The sequence below is a fragment of the Mustela putorius genome, unplaced genomic scaffold (assembly GCF_011764305.1).
Source record: "Mustela putorius furo isolate JIRA1106 unplaced genomic scaffold, ASM1176430v1.1 tig00000698_pilon_pilon_pilon, whole genome shotgun sequence".
Classification (NCBI taxonomy): Eukaryota; Metazoa; Chordata; class Mammalia; order Carnivora; family Mustelidae; genus Mustela; species Mustela putorius.
The window spans coordinates 3,591,676-3,615,811 of NW_025421449.1; the positions used below are offsets into that span (position 1 = coordinate 3,591,676).

The 24,136-nt window shown below is 52.9% G+C and overlaps 1 protein-coding gene and 1 long non-coding RNA gene across 4 annotated transcripts; one reads left to right on the forward strand and one right to left on the reverse strand.

The window, feature by feature from the left end:
* Positions 1-1,428: 1,428 nt before the first annotated feature.
* DNAJB12 (DnaJ heat shock protein family (Hsp40) member B12) lies at positions 1,429-19,288 on the reverse strand. 3 transcript variants are annotated; one of them, XM_004769483.3, is made up of 9 exons: positions 19,049-19,288; positions 10,523-10,694; positions 9,667-9,812; positions 8,170-8,355; positions 7,972-8,051; positions 6,796-6,905; positions 5,035-5,207; positions 4,433-4,530; positions 1,429-3,251 (listed from the first exon to the last, which is right to left on the reverse strand). In XM_004769483.3, the coding sequence occupies exons 1-9, from the start codon at positions 19,179-19,181 to the stop codon at positions 3,222-3,224; spliced, it is 1,128 nt and encodes a 375-aa protein (XP_004769540.1). In that variant the 5' UTR covers positions 19,182-19,288; the 3' UTR covers positions 1,429-3,221. The 3 variants fall into 3 exon arrangements, with proteins under 3 accessions (XP_004769540.1, XP_004769541.1, XP_044939404.1); XM_004769484.3 differs by having other exon boundaries at positions 4,379-4,530; positions 19,049-19,287; XM_045083469.1 differs by having other exon boundaries at positions 4,385-4,530; positions 19,049-19,282.
* Positions 3,251-7,299, forward strand: LOC106003496. Its single transcript, XR_001176018.2, has 3 exons — positions 3,251-3,466; positions 3,693-3,946; positions 7,071-7,299. It is a non-coding gene; the product is annotated as an uncharacterized LOC106003496 (long non-coding RNA).
* Positions 19,289-24,136: the final 4,848 nt, after the last annotated feature.

Below are 24,136 nucleotides of genomic sequence, written 5' to 3' on the forward strand. Positions count from 1 at the left end.
ACTAACTGGTCTATTATGTGGTCTCCTGGGGATGTCGTCAACGGAGGGAAGCTGTGGTCACAATGGGGCAGACACATCTGTAATTGTGGGAGAAGGTGCCCCTGCCCCTCTGGGAAACCTGACCCCAGCCCGAACCCCTCAGATTAAGTACCGTTTTCCCTTTTCCACCCTTCTGGACAGGCCTCCCACCATTTACCTTGACACAAGTGGGGTTAATCTTCTTGAGCACAGTGAATCCAAGTTCAGCAAATGTTTGCAGAATGATTGCTTTGCTACATAGACCCCGAGGACATGCAAATTTCATGGGGACCCTTAGGCATCACCTTGCCTTTCCCCAGGCTTCAGTTTCCTGTTCTGGGTGTGACATCTGGTAAGGATCCTGAGTTGCTCCAGTAGTGACACTGTGTCAACAGTCTATTTACCGGAGTCCTGGCACCGCCGTCTGGGTGTCTGCCCCGGGCAGCCGGGTGACTTTGCCCAGGGAACTCGGGGCAAGGAGATTTCAGTGGGCCAGGGCGCGTGCTCCTTGCCCCAGGGAACAGGTCCCTTCTGGAAAGCTGAGGGCAGCCTGGGATGAGGAGATAAGTGGGCAAGTCCCAGGAGCTTGGATAAACCAGTGGCTTGTTTTTTTGCCACCTGACAGTGAGTGGGGACACTTGTCAGAGGCTTTTTTTGTTGCCAACAGTCGGCTAGAGTCTGGCCCGCCCCCTCTGGCCTGCCGAGGGTAGGGGGATGGGAGGAGTGAAAGGGGGTGGCTGGCGATGCCTCTGCCAACTGCCGCTAACAAGTGGCAGCTCGCAGACCAGGCAGAGCCAGCGGCAGTGACCCTGGGCAGGGACAGCCAATGAGCTCCCTGGCTGCAGTGGCACCACCAGGCAGCCTGGCCGTCTTTGGCTGGAGAGGCAGCGGGAGGGGCCTCAGGCCGCCAGTCAGGGCCACGGGGTTCTGTCTCTGGGAGGCCCGGGCAGATCGGTGGCTCCATTCACAGAAAGCTCTCCTCGGGCAGCCACATTTTTGACTTCTCCGACCTTCTGGAGGAGGAGGGCGGGCCGTGGGAAGTGTGTCTAAAAGAGGCAGGCAGAGATGGAAAGAAACTTGAACTTTCCCCCTGCTCTGGATCCAGAATGGGCTCTAGCTCCCAACTGGGGAGGAGGGAAGATTCTCAATGTTTCGCTCACAGGAGGGACAGAGAGGGAGCAGGAACTGGGGGAAGCAGAGGTTGCCAGGGACCCCAGAATCCTGGCCTGAGCCCTTTCCCCTTTGCCTGGAGTCAGCCTTGGAAGAACACTTGTGACTGAAGTGGCTGTCAGCTGGAGCAAAGGGTGAGGACATTTGGGCTGGTCACCCAGGACTGCTGGTGGTCCGGCCTGGGCTGTGGGCTGTGTCCCACCTCAGCTCCCCTACTCAATGCAGACCCACCAAGGCCAATCACATAATAAACATATATTTATAGATGTACAATTTTAGAATTCTAATTCAAGAAATACAGCTTCTCAGGGGATCCTTTAGGATCTATGTTCTTATTGCACATGGGTCAGCCCACCTGGGGACGGCTACCAAGACCAGATGGTAGGGGAGGTGGCAGCAGAGCACCGGGGCCACCAAGGGTGGGGCGCTCCTGCCCATGTCCAGTTCTTAGTGTCTCTTGGGCTGGGGTGGCTGTTGCATCACAGGGTGGGATCTCGTTCAAAAATCCAATCTGATACTTCTTTACCAAGCTTCCTTTCCCAGCAAGAATCTTATTCGTTGGGGGTTACTTAAGAAAAAAAAAAAAAAAGAAAGAAAAAAAAAAGAGCCAAGAGGAATTCTGGGAGGGTGGTTATGGCCTCCTGGCTGGCAGCTTAGGGAAGTAAGGCTTTGGACCATGGCAGACTCCAGGACACACCCACTGCCAGAGGAAAATTTGGGAAAAACAGTAATTCCAAAAGGCTCAGTATAAACTGTGGGAATAAATAAAACTTCCCTCCCTTCCCTTGGTAGCAACTGCTGTTGTGAGAAAAATCCTCACTTCAAGGTGAGTAGAAGGAAACCCTTCAGGTTCGGATGTAGCCTTTGTCCAAAGTGCAACAGAAGGCTGGGTGGCAGCACGTCCATGGATGGCGGAGACAGAGGTGCCCACAGGCCTGGACTTTCTTCAGGAGGTGGCTGCTGCCCCAGGGTCTTGGGCACCGCCTGGCTGATTCTTGGAGGAAGAACCATCTGGAGTCCTTGGTGCCTGACTTGGGAAACCAGTGGCAACAACACGGAGCTGTGCCCTGTGGCATCTATAAGGCAAAACCCACTTTGGGACCGAGGTGGGGGTGGTGGCCAGGCAGAACTTGGTCCCCCTCTCTAACCCTGCTCTCTGTGGCAGAAGGCTCCTGGGCTCCAGGCCCAAGAGCCCACCTGAGCTGACCAAAGCTTGTGGTGGGTGGTACCACACCCGCAGGCAGCCGGGAGCCTCTATCATGACTGGATCCTGACAGGGTACCTGGCCCTAGGGGCACTTCCTCCCCTCAAAGCCTGTTCCCCTCCAGCTTCATCACGACCCTGGCACCCTCTGAGTTCTCTAGACTTACACTATCATGATTACCGCTGCCATCAACAGCAGGCTGGGGTTGAGGGGATTTTCCTTCAGGCTGTCAGCTCTGGCCAATGTCTAGCCTTTGAAGGACCAAGTGACCTTCCCCACACAGGCCTCATTTTCTAAAACAGGGAGGAAATCAGCTAAATAACCAAATCCCTGCATAGTTTAAAAAGTAGACTGTATATATATATATCTTTATATATGCTATTTACATATAAATAGATATATATATATATGTACATATACATGCTCTGAAAATTACATTCTATGGAGAGTTCTCGCTCTTCCTCCTCCTATCCTTGGCCAATGCCTCTGACTGGCTTCCATGGAGAGGTGACTGGTGGTGGCTCCCAGAGGGGGAGGAAGGCAGTTGGGCACCCCCTCCCCCAGCCCTTTGCTCCAAGTTTTACATTCTACTTTCGTTGCCATGGTTTCCGTATCCTAGGAGAGAGCCGAAGTAGAGCCTGAGCCTCTGCCAGCCCTGGGAGGAAGGGAAGCAGCCCAGTGGCAGGTTTTCCTGTCCTAAGAGCTTTCAGCATTTACTGGGTGAGAGAGAGGGCAGCTGTGTGGTGTTCGGCCTCCAATTCCATTTTAATTTTTTTTTCTTTTTATGTCTTTCCTTAAATATACAGTCCATCACCTTGGCTCAGGCATGTCACCAAAAATTCTCCAGGGATTTCATGGTCTGCGGAGGAGAGTGGTAGCAGTTAGCTTGGTGATCACGTGGCCTGGAGCCTCCGCAAACAAGCCAACCTCCTGGCTGCTGGCCTGCCCACCTCAGCCCCAACCTGTCTCCCTCCTGCACTGTTACTCCCGGAGGCGTTAGCAGATGGCCTCTAAGCACAGCGTCTGGAGCTGGACCGCTGCCGAGGGGGACACAGGCAGAGGACGGATAGGCAGGTACCAACACAGAGAAGAACCTTTCTTGGCTCTGCCTACACTCCTTTGGGCTTGGTCCCATCTGTCCCCGCCGGCAACTGCTGGGAACAGAGCTCACTTACCCACATGCAGGGGTACAGGAGGCGGGAGCCTGCTACCAGTGACATGGCATACCCTCCCCACCCACCTTCAGTACTAAAGGCTCGGCATTCCACCCTCAACTCATGACCTCTGTTCTCTTCCTTAGACTGTAAGTGAGATGCCTGCGCAGCCGGAATGCCTGGGGCTTCCAGGCAGCGGGCTGTACTAGCACCTGAAAGACTGCCTGTGATTCCACCAGAGGGCGAGTGGTCTCTCCTGCTCCCAGCCTGCTGGCTCCCTCCCAGACCCACTGTGAGGCTGCCCATCTACCCTGTTCCATCTCTTCCTGTCAGGAAGGGCAGAGGAAGAGGATGGGATCTTGGCTCACCATGCTCACGTGTTTCTTCGTGATGTCAGGTGGTGAGTGTATGTGTGTGTGTGTTGGGAGGCGGGGGCGTTGGGGGGGCCTATCTTGGGACCAGTGATACTTGGAGGTCTAAATAGCAGAGCACAGACAATAGTCTGCTGTACTTGGGAAAGGGCCACAGTGACTTGGGGGGCTGGATGAGACAGGGAAGCACTCATGGCCCTCAGCAATGGTCCTGAGCTCCCCCTTCTGCCTGGCTCTTGGGCTGCCCACATTCCCGGTAGTACTAGAGGCCTGAAACAGACCTTGCTTTTTGAGCACACACTAGAGCTACCCCAACACTGCAGGCGGGAGGTCAGGCTGGGGACGAGGAGTTGTCATCAACAGGCCATCCCCCCTCCCCCACTCCCTCCCACCTGCCTCCGCCTCAAGACCAGGGCCAGAGCTGCCAGGAATTGCAGGGCAGAGGAAGCCCTGGCTCATACTTGGACCTCGGTGGCGCGGCTGGCCCAGGACTATCCATGCAGGGAGGCCTGCACCTCTGACAGTCGGTTACAGCTCGGCGTGCTCATCCTCTGTGCTTTGTGGTACATATCTGTGTCACCGAAGTAGCGGGCCCGGTATAGCAAGCCTTCCTCTGCAAAGCAAGAGGACAGAGTTAGAATGTACCTGGGTCCTCCCAAAGGCTACCAGAGCACCTGCCTAGCCTTTGGGGGGCAGGAGAAAGGCTGTTACAGGCCCTGGAGCTGGGGCAGAGCTGGCCTCCCTTTAGGAATGACCCTGGACTTTGGTCCCAACTTGTGAGAGGGAAAGAAGCTGTTACCCTGGTCTGACCACCCTTGGGTCCCACAGACAGAGCTGGAGGCCCCATCACTCAGCAGCTAGGACATGTGCTCCGGTCTGTCTTGACATCCTTACCTCTGGCAGCCAAACGGAGGCTGATGGCTGTGATTTACAGGAACCTGGAGGAAATCTCCAGGTGGCCCCCAGCTCCTGGTCCCACGAAACAGGGCTGGGGTCCTGCTCCTGACTGGGAGGGGCTGGTACAAGGCCGTTCCAGGTGCTGGGTCCACAAATCCCTGGTGGGCAGGCCTCTCTTCCCTGCTCTCAAGCTCTGTCCCCACGACCCCCACACACTCACTCTGCTGCTTCTCCTTCCAGCAGTTGTTTCGGAGGTTGGCGATATAATCGTCTTCCACGTTCCGTTCAACTGTTTTGAGGCTGGAGCCTGTGTACTCCTTAGAGAAGGTGTCTGCCACGTAGTAGACGACATTCAGGTGGTCAGTGACTCGCCTGTGGACGTGGCCCACCGACCTGGCCAGAAATACATCAGGCACAGAGTGGGCATAGGCCCCCGGCCCAGGACAGTTCTAAAGGATGACATGGCTCCCCAAATGGACATACAGCACAGGCCATGGGAGGACCTGCTTCCTTCCTGACCAGAGCGGGACTCGCATAACACCCAAAATGAGGGTCTGAAGGAATGGCAGGGTGTCCCCCACCATGCAAGTGGTCCAGGCTCTGGCCAGCCCTTCCTCAGGCTGTCTGCTTACCACACTGCAGACCGGGGCCTGTGGGGAGAAGCCCCTTTATGAGAGACTTTGGTTGGCGCAGGAGGGGAGGCAGGCCTCGGCCTCTGATTAGGGGTATGAGTCAGGCTCCCCGTGCCTCCATCTCCGCATTCCTCCCCTAAGGCGATTGTTGCCCAGGGCCGGCCTGCCTGCCTACCTGGGGATCCCAGTCTGGAGTTAAGAGGCTTAGGAACAACATGACAGAAGGACTCCAAGGAGCCGTGGCCTTGCAGTTCTCATCTCACCTTCCAGCTCTACCCACAGGCTCTGCAGGCTGTGGGAAGAGCCTTGACACGCCACAGACAGAAGTCAGTGCTGGGGGCAGCACAGCCCCTACACCTGCCCTCTCTTGCCTCTCCAGCAGCAGAGCAAAGGGCTGGCTGGCAACAGGCCACACAGAGCCTGGGCCACCTGTGTTGGTCCAGTGGCCCTACTCTGCCCCCTGCTGGCCAAGAGGAAGGCCTCCAGGCTCCCAGATAGGGCAAGGCCCCTCTGGGAGCAGAGGGATTCCACCAGTAGAAGCTGAGCACCCACTCTGTAACAATGGATGTATCTGACACGGGGCCAGCTGCTGGAAATAAATGAGGGGAGCTGATACCTTAAGAGGCCAAATAACTTGCCCTAGTTCACCATATATTCATTTAACAAACACTGTTGAACATCTCTGGCAAGTGTGGCATTTTTAAACAAACATTCTGCCCATTTATTTTAAAGTAATCTCTATACTCAACATGAGGCTCGAACTTGAGAGCCCGAGATCAAGAGCTGCACACTCCACAGAATGAGCCTGCAGCAGGCGCCCCGAGCCCAGCATCTTACGTATATTACTCATTTAATTTTCACAAGCAGATAGATGTTATCCCCATTGCACAGATGAGGGAAACAAAGCTCAGACCGTCGTCCAGTGTCACACAGCTGTTTAGTTAGTAGAGTAGCTGGGATTCAAAGCCTCTTTTGCTCTGTTTGATTCTAGGGCCCCTATTCCTTCCATGGCCCCAAGGCTCCCAACCAGAACTTAAGAGCAGAGGTTCTTATGTCAGCAGATGGGGGGGAGCATGAAGCCTGTGAAATCATGCACAATGCTGTGTGCACGTGCACTGTCTGAGGGAGAAGATCTGCAATTTTCATGACATTTTCTTAGCGGACCATGATCCTAAAAGATCAAGAACCTAAGCTCCACAGATAAAGTGTGTTTTCTTGACCATAAGCCAGATTTCTGCATTGTGATCAAGGACCCACAGGACGGGAAGGCAGGCCCCTGATGGCGGCTGAGAATGCCAGGTCCCTGTCCGCCCACCATCCCAGCCCCGTCCCTGGCTGCAAGTACTCACGGCCTTGGGCTCAGGCTGTATGGGGGGCTGGAGACCATGAGCTGGCTGAGAGCTGACACGAGGATCAGGATGAGGATAGGCATCAGTTGAACAAACACCCCCAGCCCGCCCTGGAAGGAAGAGTCAGCGGTCACTCAAGCTAGACGTCGTCCATGGGAACGTGGCATCAGCCACAACCACCACTGGCTTTCTAGGCGCAAAGGAGCCCTGGCAGCAGGAGGCAGCTGCCACGCAAACAGGTCATGACACTACTTTCTCCCCCTCCCCCTCCACAGGCCCCCGAAAGACGAAGCTGCTCCACCTGCCAGCTCCCCCAGATGAAAACAAAATGGCAACTGGAGTTATGGAGAGGAAGAGGGCACCTACATGTGCTTGCTCGTCAGAGATTACCAAAAACATAAGCAAGAGCGGTCGCCTCCAGCAGACTGGTAGGCAGGGCCGGAGGGAGGCCTTCACTGTATACCAGTTCAAAAACTGCCAATTAAAAAATTGTAGATAAAAACAGATTTGTTTACTGTGTGATAATTTGTGATTTTAAAAATTCTTCTGTATGTTCGAAACACACACACAGTTTTAAAACACGAATAACTAAAAACACAAGGCCACACTGACCTAACAGAGGGACCGTCACCGTCTGCCATAATTTTAAACGCTCTGGAATTATCCACAGTATCTTAATGTTGGTCAGCTAGCTGTTCTTTAACCTGTGGCATTCAAAATGCTTTTGAAGCACTGTCTGGTTATAGTTTTTGTGTCCATCTTTTATGAGTGCTAGAAGGAAGCAAGAAGAGTCAACAACCTTTGTCATCCCTCACACTTCTCTCGTCATGTTTCACTTCCCGTTGCTTGGAAGATGTCACTGTGGCCTTATGAACAAATGGACTGCACAAAAGCCTTTCACACTCAAACCTGTCTGTAGGTGGAGAAGTTTCTGCATGACATTCCCCAACTGGCCACCAAACCCCCACTCCTTCTGGGCAGCACTGTGGAGTGTGGCTCCCTCTGGTGTCGCTCGGCAGAATGGCAAGGGGGGGGCCCAAGATGACTCCTTGGCTGAGAATGCGTGGGGGCACTGCCCTCCCAGAACATCTGGGAATGTCACTTCCCCTTTAGGCCCTGCACCCGCGGTGGGGCCTGGTGCCCTCCCCTGCTCTCCCCGGTGCCTTTCTCACTCACGTCACCCTGGTTCTCCCTGCGGTCCTGCCTTTGCTGGTAGGTATAGCGCATGCGGCCGTTGCTGTAGACGTGGACATTACCTGGAGGTCAGAGGGACCGAGTCAGGGGGTGGGGCTGCTGGGGAAGGGAGCAGCTGGCATCCAGTCTCCCACCATCACCCCCAGGGAGGCCTGGCTTCGGGAAGGCCGAGGTACTTACTAGATGGGAAGCCACCACCAAAGAACATGTTGAAGAGGTCCTCGGGGGAGATGTCAGCCTCAAAGCCACGGTGGAAGTCCCCATGCCCATGGCCGTGTCGGGCTGCCTGGCTCTTGTCGTCACCGAACTGGTCATACTGCTTCCTTTTCTCTGGGTTACTAAGTACCGCATATGCTGTGCCAATGGCTAGAAAGGAGGTGTAAGTCAGGCCTGAAGACCTGGGGCATGCAGGGAAGGCTACCACCGCAGCCAAGAGCTCCCTTCCTTTAGGTACTCAACTGGTATTTTAGGAAGTGGGAGTCCTCCAGGTCGGCAGAAGTTGGGCTGCTGGGCACGTGAGGGGAGGGGGGCAGGCAGGAGTACCTCGAAATGGATCGAGGCCGTCTGCGCCGGGTGGAGAATTAACACTAACACTCAGGCCCCCGCTCTCCACCTCAAGATGATGGCCCAGCCTCTTCTATGCTCCGGGGCCCTTTATGGGCCTTATCTTACTCCTATAGCAACTGCTGGCAAGGGCCAGATCACGAGGTTCTAGTCAAAACTTTTCTACTGTTGGTAGTGTGGCCTGCAGAGCCCTCTCCTGTCTGGGGTCTAGGTCCCAGCTGCTGTTCCTTGGCTGGGCCCCAAGGCCTCCCCATGAGATCTCCCCCAGGTAGGAAACCTGTGCCTCAAGCGACCCAGCTCCAGGTCGTCCTTAGTCTCTTGCTCCTTCTCTCCTCTCGTTCCCACAAGGCCCCAGGGCTGGCTCCGGCCTCTGTGTCTGTCATGCAGGCAGCAGGCAGAAGTCTGGGCTGGCCCAACCTTAACCATGGCTACCTTGCCTACCTAATTCTACTCACCTTCTGCCCCTGGGGCTGGCTGACGGGGATGCTGCCTGCAGACTACCCCAACCAAGCAGGCCCAACCCGAAGCAGCCTGGAATGGAGTAACCAGGGTGGGCCCAAGAAGCAGCACACCAGGTCTCAGGGGAACCTTCTGTCACCCGCTCCACCACAGGCCCTCTTCTTGGCTGTGGTCACCACCTCATGGAAGAGTGTGTTACATGTGAGTATGTGTGTAGTGCGGGGCTGGTGGCGGCTGCTGCTGCTGAGGCCACCGGGACACTGACCTGAGGCTACTCTGCCCCTCAGCACAGGGAAACTGTTACCAAGATCCCAAGACGGGAACATGCACACGGGTGAGTCAGGAGGCCTGCTTCTGACCCTCCATTGCTGTGTGACCGTGAAGCCGCTGGTCCCCTCTTGCCTCAGCTCCCCTCCTGTCACTCCCGGGGAACGTGGAGGAAGGAGAGTCAGGACTGGTGCTCTCTCAGCTCCGACAGACTCAGTAGGCTAGAGGTGGCTGCTAGGACTTTCTTTCCAGGAAGCAGCTCCTGAGCCCAGGAGACTCAGGTCGAAGGCCACTTCCTGGAAAAGTTGTCCTGACCTCTTATTCCTTCTCAAGGGCAAGGGCAGGAGATAAGAACCACCAAATAGCCGGAAACCAAGGCTGGCCTACCTTTGAAAGCTTCAGTGGCACCCGGTGCGTGGTTCTTGTCTGGGTGGAACTTGAGGGCCAGCTTGCGGTAGGCCTTCTTCAGGTCCTCATCGGAGGCCCCTCTGCTCACCCCCAGGATCTCATAGTAATCTTTACACTGCTTGACCCTGGGGGAAGGGGTAGAGCGGGCCCAGGGCCGTGAGGTGAGGGGGGCGAGGCACGGGCAGTGTTCAGCTCAGGGGGACCAGCAGGGCTCGGCTGATAGCTCCTCTAGGTCAGCTGTCAAACCTTGGGGACAAGGGAGCCTCAGTGAGCTCCACCTTGGATGGGGAGCCAGGTAGGGCCCAGGGGAAACACCAGAATACATTTCGGATTTCAGAGGGGGCAGCTGCTATGTTTCAGACCAGGAACCATTTCCTTTTGCTAAGAGGCACTCTCACTGGAGGCCACCTCAAAAAGGCCTGTCAGTATCTGTGCGGGGCCTGCTCAAGGCTGTCTCCTGTCTCCATTTTGGGTCATATAGGCTCTGGCCTGAAAGGGTCTTTGTTGGGGGTGGGGCAGAAGCTGGAAGGGGAGCCCAAGCCCCATCTCTGATAACCAGAGCTGTGTGAAAAGGCTGAGGCTTGCCTGGCCTGCAGCAGAGGAAGCCGGCGGCAGACGCAGCATTTCTAGCCCCTGCTGTGGGCTGTCTTGGCAGGAGGGGACAGGACAGTCCACATTCCCGGGGCCCAGTGAGCCCGCCCAGCTGGACCTCATCCATCCTCAGGACCCCCCAGGGTCCACCCGGACCACAGGCAGATGTGAGGTGGGGGACACACTGCAGGAAGCTTTCTCGAGCTAGAAACTTCCCAGCAGCACCAGGCTCCGGCCCCTCTACCTTTTCACTGCTGCTACTTGCTCTGCTGTGTAGCCTTTGGTGCTCTCTCCTCCTCCAGCTTCTCCGTTGGCCGAGGGGGCATCGGCCCCACCTGGTTTCCTGTGGGTTGTGTCTGTGGGCTGGGGATGGTCACCGGCAGACTGCGGTTTCTGGTTGAGGGACTCGATCAGGGCTGTGTGAGGCAAGCAAAGCATTCAGGGCTCCCGTTCCAGCAAGGCCATGTGCCACAACTGAGGTGTGGCCTGGTCTTGAGAAGACCAGGACCCCACCCCATCCCGCATCCCACCTGCTGCTTCTTCCGGGAGAGCCACTAGCTCCATCCCTGACTTGGGCATGGGGGGTGGGGAGGCAGTGGGCACTAGTAGGCTAGCTGCCTGCTTTCGCAGGATCCACAGAGCTCAAGAGTTGTCAGGGTATGGGTTATTTAAAATCTTTTTTAAGATTTTATTTTTAAGTAATCTCTACACCCAGTATGGAGCTCGAACTCATAACCCCGAGATCAAGGGTTGTAAAATGACCGAGACTGCAGGTGCTCCTGGGTATGGGTTAATTTAAAACTCTGCAAAAAAAAAAAAAAACAACATACCATAAATGCTTCAGGTTTTAAAAATCCCAAATTAGTGTGTGTGTTTGTGTATTTATTTATTTATTTATTAAAAGATTTATTTAGGGGCACCTGGGTGGCTCAGTGGGTTAAGCCGCTGCCTTCGGCTCAGGTCATGATCTCAGAGTCCTGGGATCGAGTCCCACATCGGGCTCTCTGCTCAGCAGAGAGCCTGCTTCCCCCCTCTCTCTCTCTCTGCCTGCCTCTCCGTCTACTTGTGATTTCTCTCTGTCAAATTAATAAATAAAATCTTTAAAAAAAAAAAAAAGATTTATTTATTTGAGAGAGAGCACATGAGGCTGGGGGAGGGGTAGAGGGAGAGGGAGGGAGAAACAGACTCCCCACTGAGCAGGGAGCCTGATGTGGGGCTCGATCCCCAGGACCCTGGGTTCACGACCAGAGCCGAAGGCAGATGCTTAATGACTGAGCCATGCAGGCACCTCCCAAAGTAGTGTGTTTAACAGACTCTGTTGAGATGGACAAAGTGTGATGCCCACCTTAGTGGGGACCCCAGTCAGCAGGACCATCTGTTTCAGCTGGGATTGGTGGGAAAGGCAACTGGAGGCTATTACTTAGCTGTGAAGGGGATGGAGGCAATGAGTTTGCCTCAGATGGCCAGAGATGGTAGGAGACTTGGGATAAAGATCACCTCTGCTACTTGCTATTCTTTACATTTTTCAAGTGGCTGGCCATGTCAAACACCCTACTTCTTCTTCTTTTTTTTTTTTTTTTTAAAGATTTTATTTATTTATTTGACAGAGAGAGATCACAAGTAGGCAGAGAGGCAGGCAGAGAGAGAGAGAGGAGGAAACAGGCTCCCTGCTGAGCAGAAAGCCCGACGCGGGACTCAATCCCAGGACCCTGAGATCACGACCTGAGCCGAAGGCAGTGGCTTAACCCACTGAACCACCCAGGCGCCCCAAACACCCTACTTCTATGTTCAGAGTCTAAGTAGGACATCAGCCGTCACCCTCAGGGTCCCAGTTACTAAAACCCAGCTCCGTGGTTCCTGCTTCTCAAGCAGGAAGAGCCCAAATCTCTGGTAGGAGCTCCCTGTGCCCATTTATTCCAGGCACAGAACCAGTTCTGGAAACCTCAGTCATGCCCAGAGTGCAGTGCCCTGGGAAGCGAGGCACCTGGGCCACTGTAGGGACCCAGGACACCATGCTGAGGAGGGACAGCAGTGCCCCTGGCTGGACTCAATGCGCTGTGCTGGGTGTCAGACACCCTCTAAAGCAACATCCCCGGGCCTCACATGAGGGGTCAGCAGCAGGGCTCAAGGGGGCCACTGTGTTCTGAGCCTCTGCTGTCTTAGGTGATCTCACTGGGAAAGGAGCTGACAGTCGAGCCTGCCCTGCATGAGGGAGGTGGAGGACTCCTGCAGTAAAGCCCAGGAGTGCGCACTGGGAGGAGTACTCATACCGACTGCTTGCTGTGTGTGAGGCTGGCCTGGACACAGTGCTCTGCGTATACTAGTTCATTTAATCTTGACAACGGCCTTAGAGGTTTGTCTCACTACCACCATCCTCATTATAAAAAAGAGCTGTGTGTCTGATGCATTGGCCCCTGGCTGCACAAGCTGGGCAGGCAGCACTTAAACCCTGGATACCCAGCTCCCAGAACCCTGTTCTTAACTATGCTGTCCCAGACTGCCTGAGTCTGGCTTTCGGCATGGGGAACCCCTTCCAGCACAGTCATTCCAAATAGAGAAGAGAAGTTAAATTCAGAAAGACTAGGATTCAAATCTCAAATCTCACATCCTAGCAGTATGGCCCTGGCCGATAAAAAATCTAAAATCTGTCTGAACCTCAGTTTCCCAAGGGATACACAGGTAATGGGATGTGTGATGAGGAAATGAGACAATGTGTAAGCACCTGGCACAGAAACTGACAGAGTGAAAGTTCAAAATAAGTGGCTGCTGATATTATGACACCAGCTGATGAACTGGCTGGCTGGGGAGGGGAACCGAGCAGGTGGGGCTGGGGAGCTCCAGGGCTTAGGAAAGCAGTGTCAGCACTCAGCAGGCTTGGGACCCAGCTGGAACCGTGAGATTTCAGGCTGTCCCAGATGCCAGTTCCATCCAGGCAGTGAGGAACAGCAAAAGAAGAGAACAAAAGATGAAGAGATGTTGATGAAGATGGGACAGTGGCGGGGAGCTGGCTTGCGGGGTGTGGAGGGCATTTAAAGAACTTGTTTATTTCCATTTCTCTGGAAGCCTAGGGGGTCCAGGCTGAGCTAATGTACTCCAAGGACAACATAACCAACCGTTCAACTGCCACAGATACATTGGAACATCAGTCAGGAGATGGGATGGACTCGCTCTAGTATTTTTCAGGGAAGATTCTAGAAACTTTTCAGGGGAGTTACATGGAGTCAGCCACTCTAATATCCTTACATTGTGGAAAGGGAGCCCAAAGGGGAATGGATGTGCTTGGGGACACACAGAAGTCTCCTGCGTGGGTTGGCAAATCAAGATTTCTGGTTGCTGGCAAATAGGTCTCTCTTCTGGCCTGGACACTGCCTCTGCCAGAGCTGTGGGATGTGACTGCCTCGCAAATGTCACGAAACAGTATGACACAGAACAGCCTACCGTGACTCTGGAGTTAGACAGACAAGGCTGTGTTTAGATCCTGCCCCTGCCCTTGCAGTAAAGCAGCCAGACATCTAAAAAGACAGGAACTTGGTACGGACGCCTGGGTGGCTCAGTTGGCTAAGCGTCTGCCTCTGATTTGGGTAATGATCCGACGGTCCTGAGATCAAGTCCTACATCTGGCCCCCTGCTCAGCGGGGAGCCTGCTTCTCCCTCTGCCTGCCGCTCCCCCTGCTTGTGCACCCCCCCGACAAATAAATAAAATCTTTAAAAATATACATATATTATTAAAAAGACAGGAACTTGGTGAAAGAAATAAGAACCGCAGCAGGAGAGGTGGCAGTTGAGGCAGGGCTGAGAGCATTTCTATGGCCAAAGCCACCAGCGATGGCCCCTCCTCAAAGCCAGACTGTAGGGTGAAGCTGCCTGGGTTCAGAGCTGGCTTGGCTGCTCGCTAGCAAGGTCATCTCAGACAAGTCAATTTAGCTTCTTCATGTCAAACTGTATCTCCCTCAAGGGAGCTAGAAAAGGAGCTGAGCAAGTGCATATAAAGGACTTAGCACAACACTCAGCCAGTGTTCAGTGTTCTCTGTTACTGTCCGTTTCATTTCTAGGCTCTGTCCAGGTGCCTGCAGGGCTCACAGCGAGCTGGGAGAGAGAGGCCGGTATAGGGCAACAGCCTGGGGGCAGAGCCGGACAGTGCGGCTCCTCTGCTAAGCAGCCACATTATGGAATCTGTCAGGGAGGGCGCCCTCTCTGCCCTCCCGGGGCTGCTCTGAGGCGTGAATATGGTTCGATGAACGGAAGGGCTGAGGACCCTGCACGGACAGCCCCACCCTGGACCTCACCAGCCCCAAACCGTCTCTCATGCTGACACCCTGAAAGCAAAAGCTGTCCCCCAGAGGCTGGCCTTTTCACCGTGGCCGTCCTGACTCCCCCAGGACCCTCAAGCAGCCCGAGCTGCAGCATCGCCTGGCATACCCCTCTCTGTGGATGCTGGGGAAACCGAGGATGTTCCCATTGGCGCCCTGAAAAACCCGGTACTTTCCACCATTGCTGCTAAGCCTCAGGCAAAGGCCATGCCCAGTGTGCTGCCAGCTGCTAGACAGAAACTCCCAGAAAGGGACAGACCGGCCCCACTAGCCCTTCCCTGTGACTTCCCCGCTTAGGGCCGGCTACTACTCCACAGTACAAGCGTCCCACCATTGGTCCCACCTCTGACAGCACGAGTTTGAAATCCCCTCACGGCCTTTTCACTGTGAGGTCCCTTGGCCCTTCAAGGCTGTGGAGTCTCCTTTCACCGTAACCTCTCCCCCTGCTGTCTGTCCTTCCACCTCTCCTAGACCCATCGTCTACCCGTGCTCTTGATCCTTCCCCTCTAATTCCCAACTTGCCCTTTTCCCACGAGGCCTGACGGTGCTGCTCCCCACCTGCCCAACACCACTCCGTGGCCACCTGGCTACTCCCTCTCCCGAGATCGCCTCTTCCTGTTGTTCCATCTCACTGTGGCTTCCCCAGTCTCTGTCTGTTGGCGAAGGACAAATGTGGCCCAGGGCGGCGTCTGCAGCAAACTGCTGTGTGCATTCTACCCCTTCCCACGGTGACCCCGGCCAGGTGGGACTCCAGTGAGCACCGCCAAATGGGCACGACCAGACTTTCAGCTGGAACCTAGCTCTCTCTCCCGAGCTCCAAGCTGACTGCTCCTTTGCAACAGCCACTGGCACCTTGCACTCTGCCCGTCTCTTCCCACCCACCATCCTCAGCCCTGCGTTCTCCCCGGGCACACGGGCTTGGATTCTGTGCCCCCACCTCTCCTCAGCATACCTCCTCACACAAGGCATGGTGCCTCCTCCCCAAGGACCTTATCCTCACCTGGACTGCCTTTTCTCAGGCACTCGGAACTCCTGACCTACTCACTGCAATCAATGGGCTCCCAAATGGTTTCCGACTCCAGTTTCTCTTCCCTTTCATGCTGTTCTCTTTTAAGAACGGTACCCTTGTCTTAGTCCTGCTTTCAAAATCTTCAACGGTCTCTTCATCAGCTACAGAACAAAGTGAATATCCTGGTCTGGCAGGAAAGGAATTCCACAATCTGGCCCCATCCTACTTTCCAGCCGTAATCCTCTTTATACTCAAATTACCACCTCCACAGCTGCCAAATCTTGCTCCACCCAACCCTCTCCCCCAAACCTCACAGCTCCCAGCCTCCGTGTCTTTTCCCCAGTATGTCCTTCTCCAAGTCTGCTCCCTTCCTCCAAAGTGCAGTTCAAATGCTGCCTCTGTCTTCCTCCCTGAAGCTTTCCCTCACTGTGATCTACCATTATTTTCCGTCACCTGTGTGCTGCCGTTATTTTTAAGTCTCTCACGAGACTGCTGGTAGTTCAGAGCTCAGCACTCCATCCCCAGCCCTCCACGCCAGCTCACAGACCCACGGAGCGCAGGGACTGGATCTTTCATGTCTATCCTTCAAGCCTCGGTATCTAACACTGTGCCAAAATTTTCTTTAACCACAGTATTATTTTTTCTGTAACTTTGTCTCCTTCGCTAAATGACAGGCTCCTTGAGGTGAAGGATCATGTCTTACCAATCCTGCCATATATGCACTTAGCCCCAAGCAGAGCACCTTGCAAATAAAACAAAGTCTGCAGCATTGAATAAGCACCTGGAATGAGCTCAAACCTCAAAGAGCAAGTGTAAACAACTACCTAATATTTTTTTCAACCAAGATTTCTCCATCCCAGGCCTACATTAACCCCAGGTCCTTGTCAGTTCAGTACAGGGCTACAGGGGGTGCAAGGTCAAGTTTACAGAGAGGCATGAGGCATAGTCTCTCCACAATAGCAGGAATATGACAATCATGCAGGTGACTTTTCTGCCTCAGCAAATTCCGTTTCTTGAGCCCGGGGAAGAACACCAGTCTAAGCCCCCAAACTGGTCCAGGAGGCTGCTGACAAGAAGAGCCCTAAAGGCTATGTTGTTACCATCCTTCCTTGGCTACCTGCTCCTGAGTCCCCAGAAGCATCAGGATCAAATGGATTCTGAGACTGGTGGGCCTCCAGCTGCCAAACCCCCAGGCTCCCCTCTTACAGAGTGTGATTTATTTCACAGGGAAGCTCCTTGGGCAGGTTACCTCAGGAGTCCTGGCAAATACAGACTGAAACCCTCTCCAAAAGAAGGCAAAGAGGCCAAAGATCAACCTGTAGTCAGGAAGGAGGAAAATCCAAGTGTTCCAGGTGGCCTCTTCTGACGGTGTTCACCTTTTTCAATTCCAAATGTGGGCAAAGAAGGTTAGGAGGCTGACTGCTCTCTCATTTTGTTCCTCTATTAAACATTTATAGAGTCACAGAACTTTCCAATTTCTAGCTGTGTATTCTTGGGCAAGTCCCTTGCCTCTGAGATACTTCCTCATCTATAGAACAAAGATAATGATCTTTGAAACTCTGCCTCCCTGATAGGGCAGGCTCAAGTGAGAAAATGTATTTGAAAAAGCTTTCTTTCTTTCTTTCTTTTTTTTTTTTTTAAGATTTATTTACTTATTTTTTTAAGTCATCTCTACATCCAACATGGGGCTTGCAGTTAACAACCCCGAGATCAAGAGCTGCGTGCTCTGCGGACTGGTCCAGCCAGGCATCCCTCAAAAGAGCTTTCTAATCAGAGAAGCCCTATGGTATTATTGTTACTCACATTATCTGCACCAACCCTCTAATTTCCTGGCTAAGAAAACCCAAGCTCAGAAAGATCGCATGGTAGCACTCAGGACAAGAACTTAGATCTTCTGATTCGGAGTACCTGTTACACACCAGTGTCATAACTGCTGGTATGATCTCTGTATCTTTTTTATTTTTTAAAGATTTTATTTATTTATTTGACAGAGAGAGATCACAAGTAGATGGAGAGGCAGGCAGAGAGAGAGAGAGAGAGAGAGAGAGAGAAGCAGGCTCCCTGCTGAGCAGAGAGCCCGATGCGGGACTGGATCCCAGGACCCTGAGACCATGACCTGAGCCGAAGGCAGCGGCTTTAACCCACTGAGCCACCCGGGCACCCCAGTATCTTTAATGGACTTTTTTTTTTTTTTAAGATTTTATTTATTTACTTGAGAGAGAGCGCAGGAGCAGGGGAGGGGGAGCAGAGGGAGTAGGGAGCTTCAAGCCTGATCAATTGCAAGACGCTGAAATCATGACCGAGCCAAAGACCGACGCTTAACCCACTGAGCCATCCTGGTGCCCCTGGATTATCTTTCTCCCTTCCAGCTTGTGTTAAGAAAAACTTCTTGGGGCGCCTGGGTGGCTCAGTGGGTTAAGCCGCTGCCTTCGGCTCAGGTCATGATCTCAGGGTCCTGGGATCGAGTCCCGCATCAGGCTCTCTGCTCAGTGGGGAGCCTGCTTCCTCCTCTCTCTCTCTGCCTGCCTCTCTGCCTACTTGTGATCTCTCTCTGTCAAATAAATAAATAAAATCTTTAAAAAAAAAAAAAAAGAAAGAAAAACTTCTTAAGTCTTAGATTAAAGAAAAAGATGGTTCCTGGCTAGAGTGAAATGCTGAGTAGTTGAGACAACCTCACGAATCCCTCCCGGGTTTCGAAGTCTCAGCTCGGGGACACTTAGCAGCCTTGTGCTGTCCACACGGGGGCCACTGCTGGGTTCTTGTGGGCGGGGGTGGGTGGGGTGCCCGGAGCCAGCGTCTTCAACAAGCCCCGAATCTCACAGGCGGGTGAAGAGGTTCCAAGAAGGAGTGAGGGGCCAGGCTTCAGGGCGGCGGGTGCAGGGCGGTGGTGTGGAGCGAGCGAAAAAGGCAGGTTCTAGTTTCGAGAGGGTGTTCCCTGCTCCTCGCCCAGAGACATGCCAGAGAGTGAAGATATGAAGACGCCTTTCCAGGCCGTGGGAAGGTCAGAAGTCCCCTTTCCCTCCCCAGAACCCATTCTCTCCTTCAGAGGAGTTATGTTTATTTTCCTAAACTATAATACTTCCCAGGCCGGCAACCGGCCCTGGGCCGCCGAATGGCCCCTTGGGAAAAGTAGTTCGCTTTCGCTTCCAGGTAAGTTCCCTTCCTCTCGCTCGCCAGCGCCTCTCATTTTCGGTAACTCCAAATTTTAGAGGGTTCCACAAGCGCCCAAAAAGTTGAAGTCGCGGCCGTCCCTGTCATCAGGTGTCCAGCGTCCCGGAGAGGCGTGGGAGCGAAAGACTACACCTCCCAGCGGCCACCGCGCGTCTCAGTGCGCAGGCGTAGCCGCGCCTCGCTACCCCTCCCCCTCCTCCAACTGCTCCCTTCGGTCCGTTCCCGTATTCCCCCCATCAGTTCCAATGTCCCCTCTGCCTTTCCGGCACTTCACACTCACCGCGAACTCGCGGCGTCGGGTACAGCCGCTGAGCCTTGTCCAGGAAGCGGAGTGCCCGGTCGGGCTGGTTGCTCTGGATGGCCTTGAGGGCGATGCTAATACAGCGCTCGGCTTCATCCTTGTTGGATTCCATGGCGGAACCAGAGCGCGGAACCAGGGAGGGGGAGGCCGGGCGAGCGGAGGGCTGCGCCAGCAGCCGGCACGTCGCGGGGCAGGCGGGCGCAGGATGATGACACAAACCCCTCGCCCCTCCTTTTCCGAGATTTGAGCGAGAGTTGAGCGAGGGCGGAAATGCTACCGTATGTCTTCTAAGAGGGGGACGGCTAGGAGAGATATTAACGAAGGTGCACGCCCAACATTCCTGGATTCCAGAGGGTCCTGTTACGAGGTCTTAAAGTTGCATATGTTTGCACGTTCTTGGTAGTAACTCTGTGAGTTTGAGACGAAGGTCATTTATTTATTCGTTCCAGAGATGCTTGCGAGGTTGGGTGTACAGTGGTGAACAAAACAAAGCCCCTGCCCTCATAGAACTTACATTCTAGTGTGTGTGTTTTGGGGGGAGGGGTAGGAGGGAGACCGAAATACTCAGATAGTGACAAATGCTATAAAGAAAATAAAGAAAAAAGGAAATAGAGAGTGGTAGGTGGTATTTTATTTTCTTTTTAAAGATTTTATTTATTTGACAGATCACAAGTAGGCGGAGAGGGAGAAACAGGCTCCCCGCTGAGCAGAGAGCCCCATTCAGGCTGGATGCGGGGCTCCATAGGGGGATCGATCCCAGCACTCTGAGATCATGACCTGAGTGGAAGGCAGAGGCTTAACCCACCGAGCCATCCAGGCGCCCCAGTGGGTGATATTTTAAATAGGCTGATTAGAAAACTCTCTGAGAAGCTGGCATTTTAACAAATCTGAATTCAGGAGAAAGAGCAGGTACTCCCGGTTCGACTCTCTGGAGGGACGATGTCCAGGCAGAAGGAAGAGTTTGCAAAGGCTCTGACAGGGAAATTTTCTTGGTGAGTTATCACAGGATCAACGAGGAGCATGTAGATTTACACTGCAGAGTGGAATCCGTTCTATCAGGCTTCCTTTCAAGACTGCCACTCCAGTGAAAGCAATCTTGTCAAGGTTAACCACATTGCCAACTCCACTGGTCACTTCTCGTCCTTTTACTGGACTTTCCTGCAGAATTTGGTAAGAGACTACTACAAGAATCCAGGTGAGAATTACTGGTAACTCGGAGCAGGGCAATGGTGGAGGTGGTGGGAAGTAGTCAAATTCTAGATGTATTTTGAAGACACAAATCAAACGAGTTTGCCAGTGGATTGGATGTGGGATGTGAGGAAGAGGGGAGTTGAGAATAGATTTCAGGGTTTTGGACTGGTCAGTGTGAGAACAAAGGCTGCCTTTACTGAAACTGGAGAAACTGGGGGAAGTTGGAGAGGAGCAGTTTGGTAGAGGGGATATTAGATGTTTGATTTAGAGTGTGTTAAGTTTTTGATGCCTTTTAGAGTCAAGTGGAGATGTCAAGTAGGAAGCTGCATATTTGTAGGGTTTAGGGAAGAAGATGGGGATGAAAATACAATTTTATTTTATTTTATTTTTTTTAAGATTTTATTTATTTATTTGACAGACGGAGATCTCAAGTAGGCAGAGAGGCAGGCAGAGAGAAAGAGAGGAGGAAGCAGGCTCTCCGCGGAGCAGACAGCCCAATGCGGGGCTCGATCCCAGGACCCTGGGATCATGACCTGAGCCGAAGGCAGAGGCTTTAACCCACTGAGCCACCCAGGCGCCCTGAAAATACAATTTTAGAAGGTAACAGATGGTATTAAAGCTATGGGACAAATGGACAAGGGCAGGTAAATGGTATTTACAGTTCTGGCCATGGATGCATTGAGGAAGAGAGGGTAGATAGGAAAGAATATTAGTCTGATTACTGAGTCCTGTGGCTCGCTTATTTACAGGTCTGGGAGAGGAGGAGGAACCAGGAAAGGAGAATGAAGAAGCAGCTTGAAAGTAAGAAAATGAGTTCTCAGAAGTCCAGTGAAGCAAATGTTTCAAGAGGGAGGGCGAGGTCCAACTTTGGCAAACCCTGTGGGGAGGCCAAGCAGCAGGATGACTGAGAAACAACTCCTGGATGTGACCATGTGGTCAGTGGTGACCTTGACAAGGTTGCTGTCAGCAGATGGTAAAGGTGAAAACCTGCTAGGAATGAATTCGGGAGACTGAGGGTGAGGAAGAAGTGGACTGGTGGTGGAGAGGAATGTGGAGAAGTTTTTGGTTTTGTTTTTTTTAATCTGGGATAGGAATCATGTAAGTGGTCAAGAAATGTTGGTGATGCAGAGGAGAGGGGAGACAATTACAGCAGTCGGTGGGGGATCTGGGGACCCCGTGGGGGGATGGCTTTTTGGCTTTTGGCAGGGAAGGCAGTATGCTAGGTACACGCAGGGCAGCGGATAAATTTGGAAGTGAGAACATAAGGACATTCTTTTTTTTTTTTTTTAAGATTTTATTTATTTATTTGACAGAGATCACAGGTAGGCAGAGAGGCAGGCAGAGAGAGAGGAGGAAGCAGGCTCCCCACAGAGCAGAGATCCCGATGTGGGGCTCGATCCCAGGACTCTGGGATCACGACCTGAGCCAAAGGCAGAGGCTTTAACCCACTGAGCCATCCAGGTGCCCCGAACAGAAGGACGTTTTTTACAAATAGGTTTTATTCTCTCTGTGTCATAAGAAGCAGGGCATCCTTGGCTCCACATGCTCATTCCTTGGAAATCTCTTCACGTCCAGCTTTCCTTTCCATCCCCTCAGTTCCCTTCCTAAGGGCAAACCCTTAGGACTGCCAGCTGGCCTGCGAGAGAATAGCCTGGTGGCAAGAAATCAGCCCCTCCTTCGGAAGACAGCCCTACCCTTGGAGAGAAGGCCTCCACAGATTGACAGGTCCCTAACGTATTTTAGTGGATAAACACTAGGACCCCTCGCAGATGGCCTTTGTGAGGTGTGTTGATCTAGGACCGCCACGCCCATCTTCCCCTCTTCCCCTCTTCCGCTAAGTATCCTGAAGTCTCCTCTTCCCTTTCCTGAGTATCCCGAGGCCCCTCTTCTCTGGCTGACCACAGGTCCTTCACTCTGTGAAGAGGGCACTTGTGGAGAAAGAGGCCTGCAGTTTCATTGTGTTAAGGAATGATCGCCCAGCTACTGGCTGGTGATCCGTCTTCTCCTTTCCGGCAACACATATAAATGACAAAACCTTACTTAAATTTTGAGTCTGTAGTCGGTAATTTGGCCTGGTTGGCAGGGTCTGGAGCAGTAAGGCTCTGGTGAGACTGGTTGAGCCTGTGTATGTGGTAGGACTTTTCTGCATTCCTCCCCTTCCTTCCTCTCTGCAGCTGAGGGGGGTTCGGAATTGTTTCAATTCAGGAAGCCTTTGTTGTTTCAGAAGGATTATAAACTGCACCTCAATGCTGATCTGACTAGCCTCCATGTTATTAAGCCTTACCTTTCTTCTAGATCTCAAACTGGGTGTATTGTTTTTTGTCTTGAGGCAATTTGACTTTCTATGGGTCATTCTCAGTCCAAAGGCCAGGAAGGGAGCCACACTCCTGCTCAGTTCAAGTTAAGCATTATGGTCCTTGGTCTATCGATTTTGTTTAAAAATGGAACTGGTTTGCCAGATTGGAATTACAGTTTCTCCTTGATAGTTCTGGAAGCCAAGATGTCATGATTTTGATCTGAGGGAAAAATTGGAAATGTCTCTCCTGACTAGCTGGGATCCCGGTATTTGTGGGAGGATAAGGCTCAAAAAAGAGTATTGGGGGGGGGTCCTTAATTGCCTCCACAGATACCCAGGAGAAGACACTGGGGAAATCAATCTGCAAATGACTCTCAGCGTCTCCCCATTTTGCTTCTAGAGCGGACACCGTCTTTGTGTTGGAAGACCACCAGCCGCCATATTTCTCTCCTCTGCAGACACCAAGAATTCAGTCCGACCTTAACCATGCTTTAATCTCCTATCATCCCCTCCCCATCTCTACTAAGACAGTTCTCCCCAGTCCTATCTATCTGCCCGTCCTCCTAAGTTATCTTTCCCATCTGGCCGAGCTAACCTGCTCTTCCAGGCTCAGCTTCACCTCCATCTCTGAAAAGGTAGAATTAATTTTTTAAAAGATTTTATTTATTTATTTGACAGAGAGGGAACACAAGCAGGGAGGAGAGGGAGAGGGAGAAGCAGGCTTTCCCCTGAGCAGGGAGTGCAGCATGGGGCTCCATCCTAGGACCTTGGGATCATGACCTGAGCCGAAGGCCGATGTTTAATGACTGAGCCACCCAGGCGCCCCAAAGTAGAATTAACAGCCAGATGTGTATATGGGAAACTCGGTACTGTCCAGAGCTTAAGGGATTCAGAATGCACCATGACTGAAGGACAGCGCCCGACCTCGGGGAGCTCACAGTCAAATGGGGAGCTCCATATTAACGAGAGCACAGTGTGGCAAGTACAACAGACAAGGCTCGGGAGGGGAAGTTGCTAGTTGTGTGTGTAGGATCCTCGATGACATCTGAGGCAAGATCTGAGGCCGTCAGTCCGGCCTCTCCGTGGACCCTCACCTTCACTGCCCCCCACCGCTGGCACACCTGTCTCCAGGAAAATTAAGATGGGGATTTTGCCCTTATGTTCCCCATGGCCTGAGCACAGGGCCTGATACCTACTCTGGGCTCAAACAAATGAATAGTAAGTGAATCCTAGAGACAGGTTTTTCTCTCTCTAAACATTTTATTCAGAGTTTTCCTGAACTAGCCAAGGGGCTAAATTCCTGCCTAAAACTTCAGGAGGAATTGCCGAGTCAGTGGAGTATCCCCCACTCCCTGTCCTTTGCTCTTTTGCTCTCTGGTTCCCCAGTGTCCCTTGCTGCCTCCAAATGTGACCCACCAAGCCCTTCTGAGAGCTCCAGGCTCCAAAATCTTTCCCTGAGAAACTACTCTTACTGATTAAACCATGGTTTACAATGGAATACTGTGCAGCTGTGGGAATGGCTGGGAGGCTTTCCAACGTATGCCTTTTTTGTTTTTAAAGATTTTATCTACCTATCTATC

What these genes read in the sequence shown, in the direction of transcription:
- DNAJB12 (XM_004769483.3), bottom strand. Translation starts at nt 19,181, where the DNA reads ATGGAATCCAACAAGGATGAAGCCGAGCGCTGTATTAGCATCGCCCTC. An exon ending in CTGGAAGGAGAAGCAGCAGA is followed by an intron (nt 4,531 to 5,034) that starts GTGAGTGTGTGG and finishes CTTGCTTTGCAG; the next exon opens with AGGAAGGCTTGCTATACCGG. An exon ending in GCTGTAACCGACTGTCAGAG is followed by an intron (nt 3,252 to 4,432) that starts GTGCAGGCCTCC and finishes TCTCCTCCGCAG; the next exon opens with ACCATGAAATCCCTGGAGAA.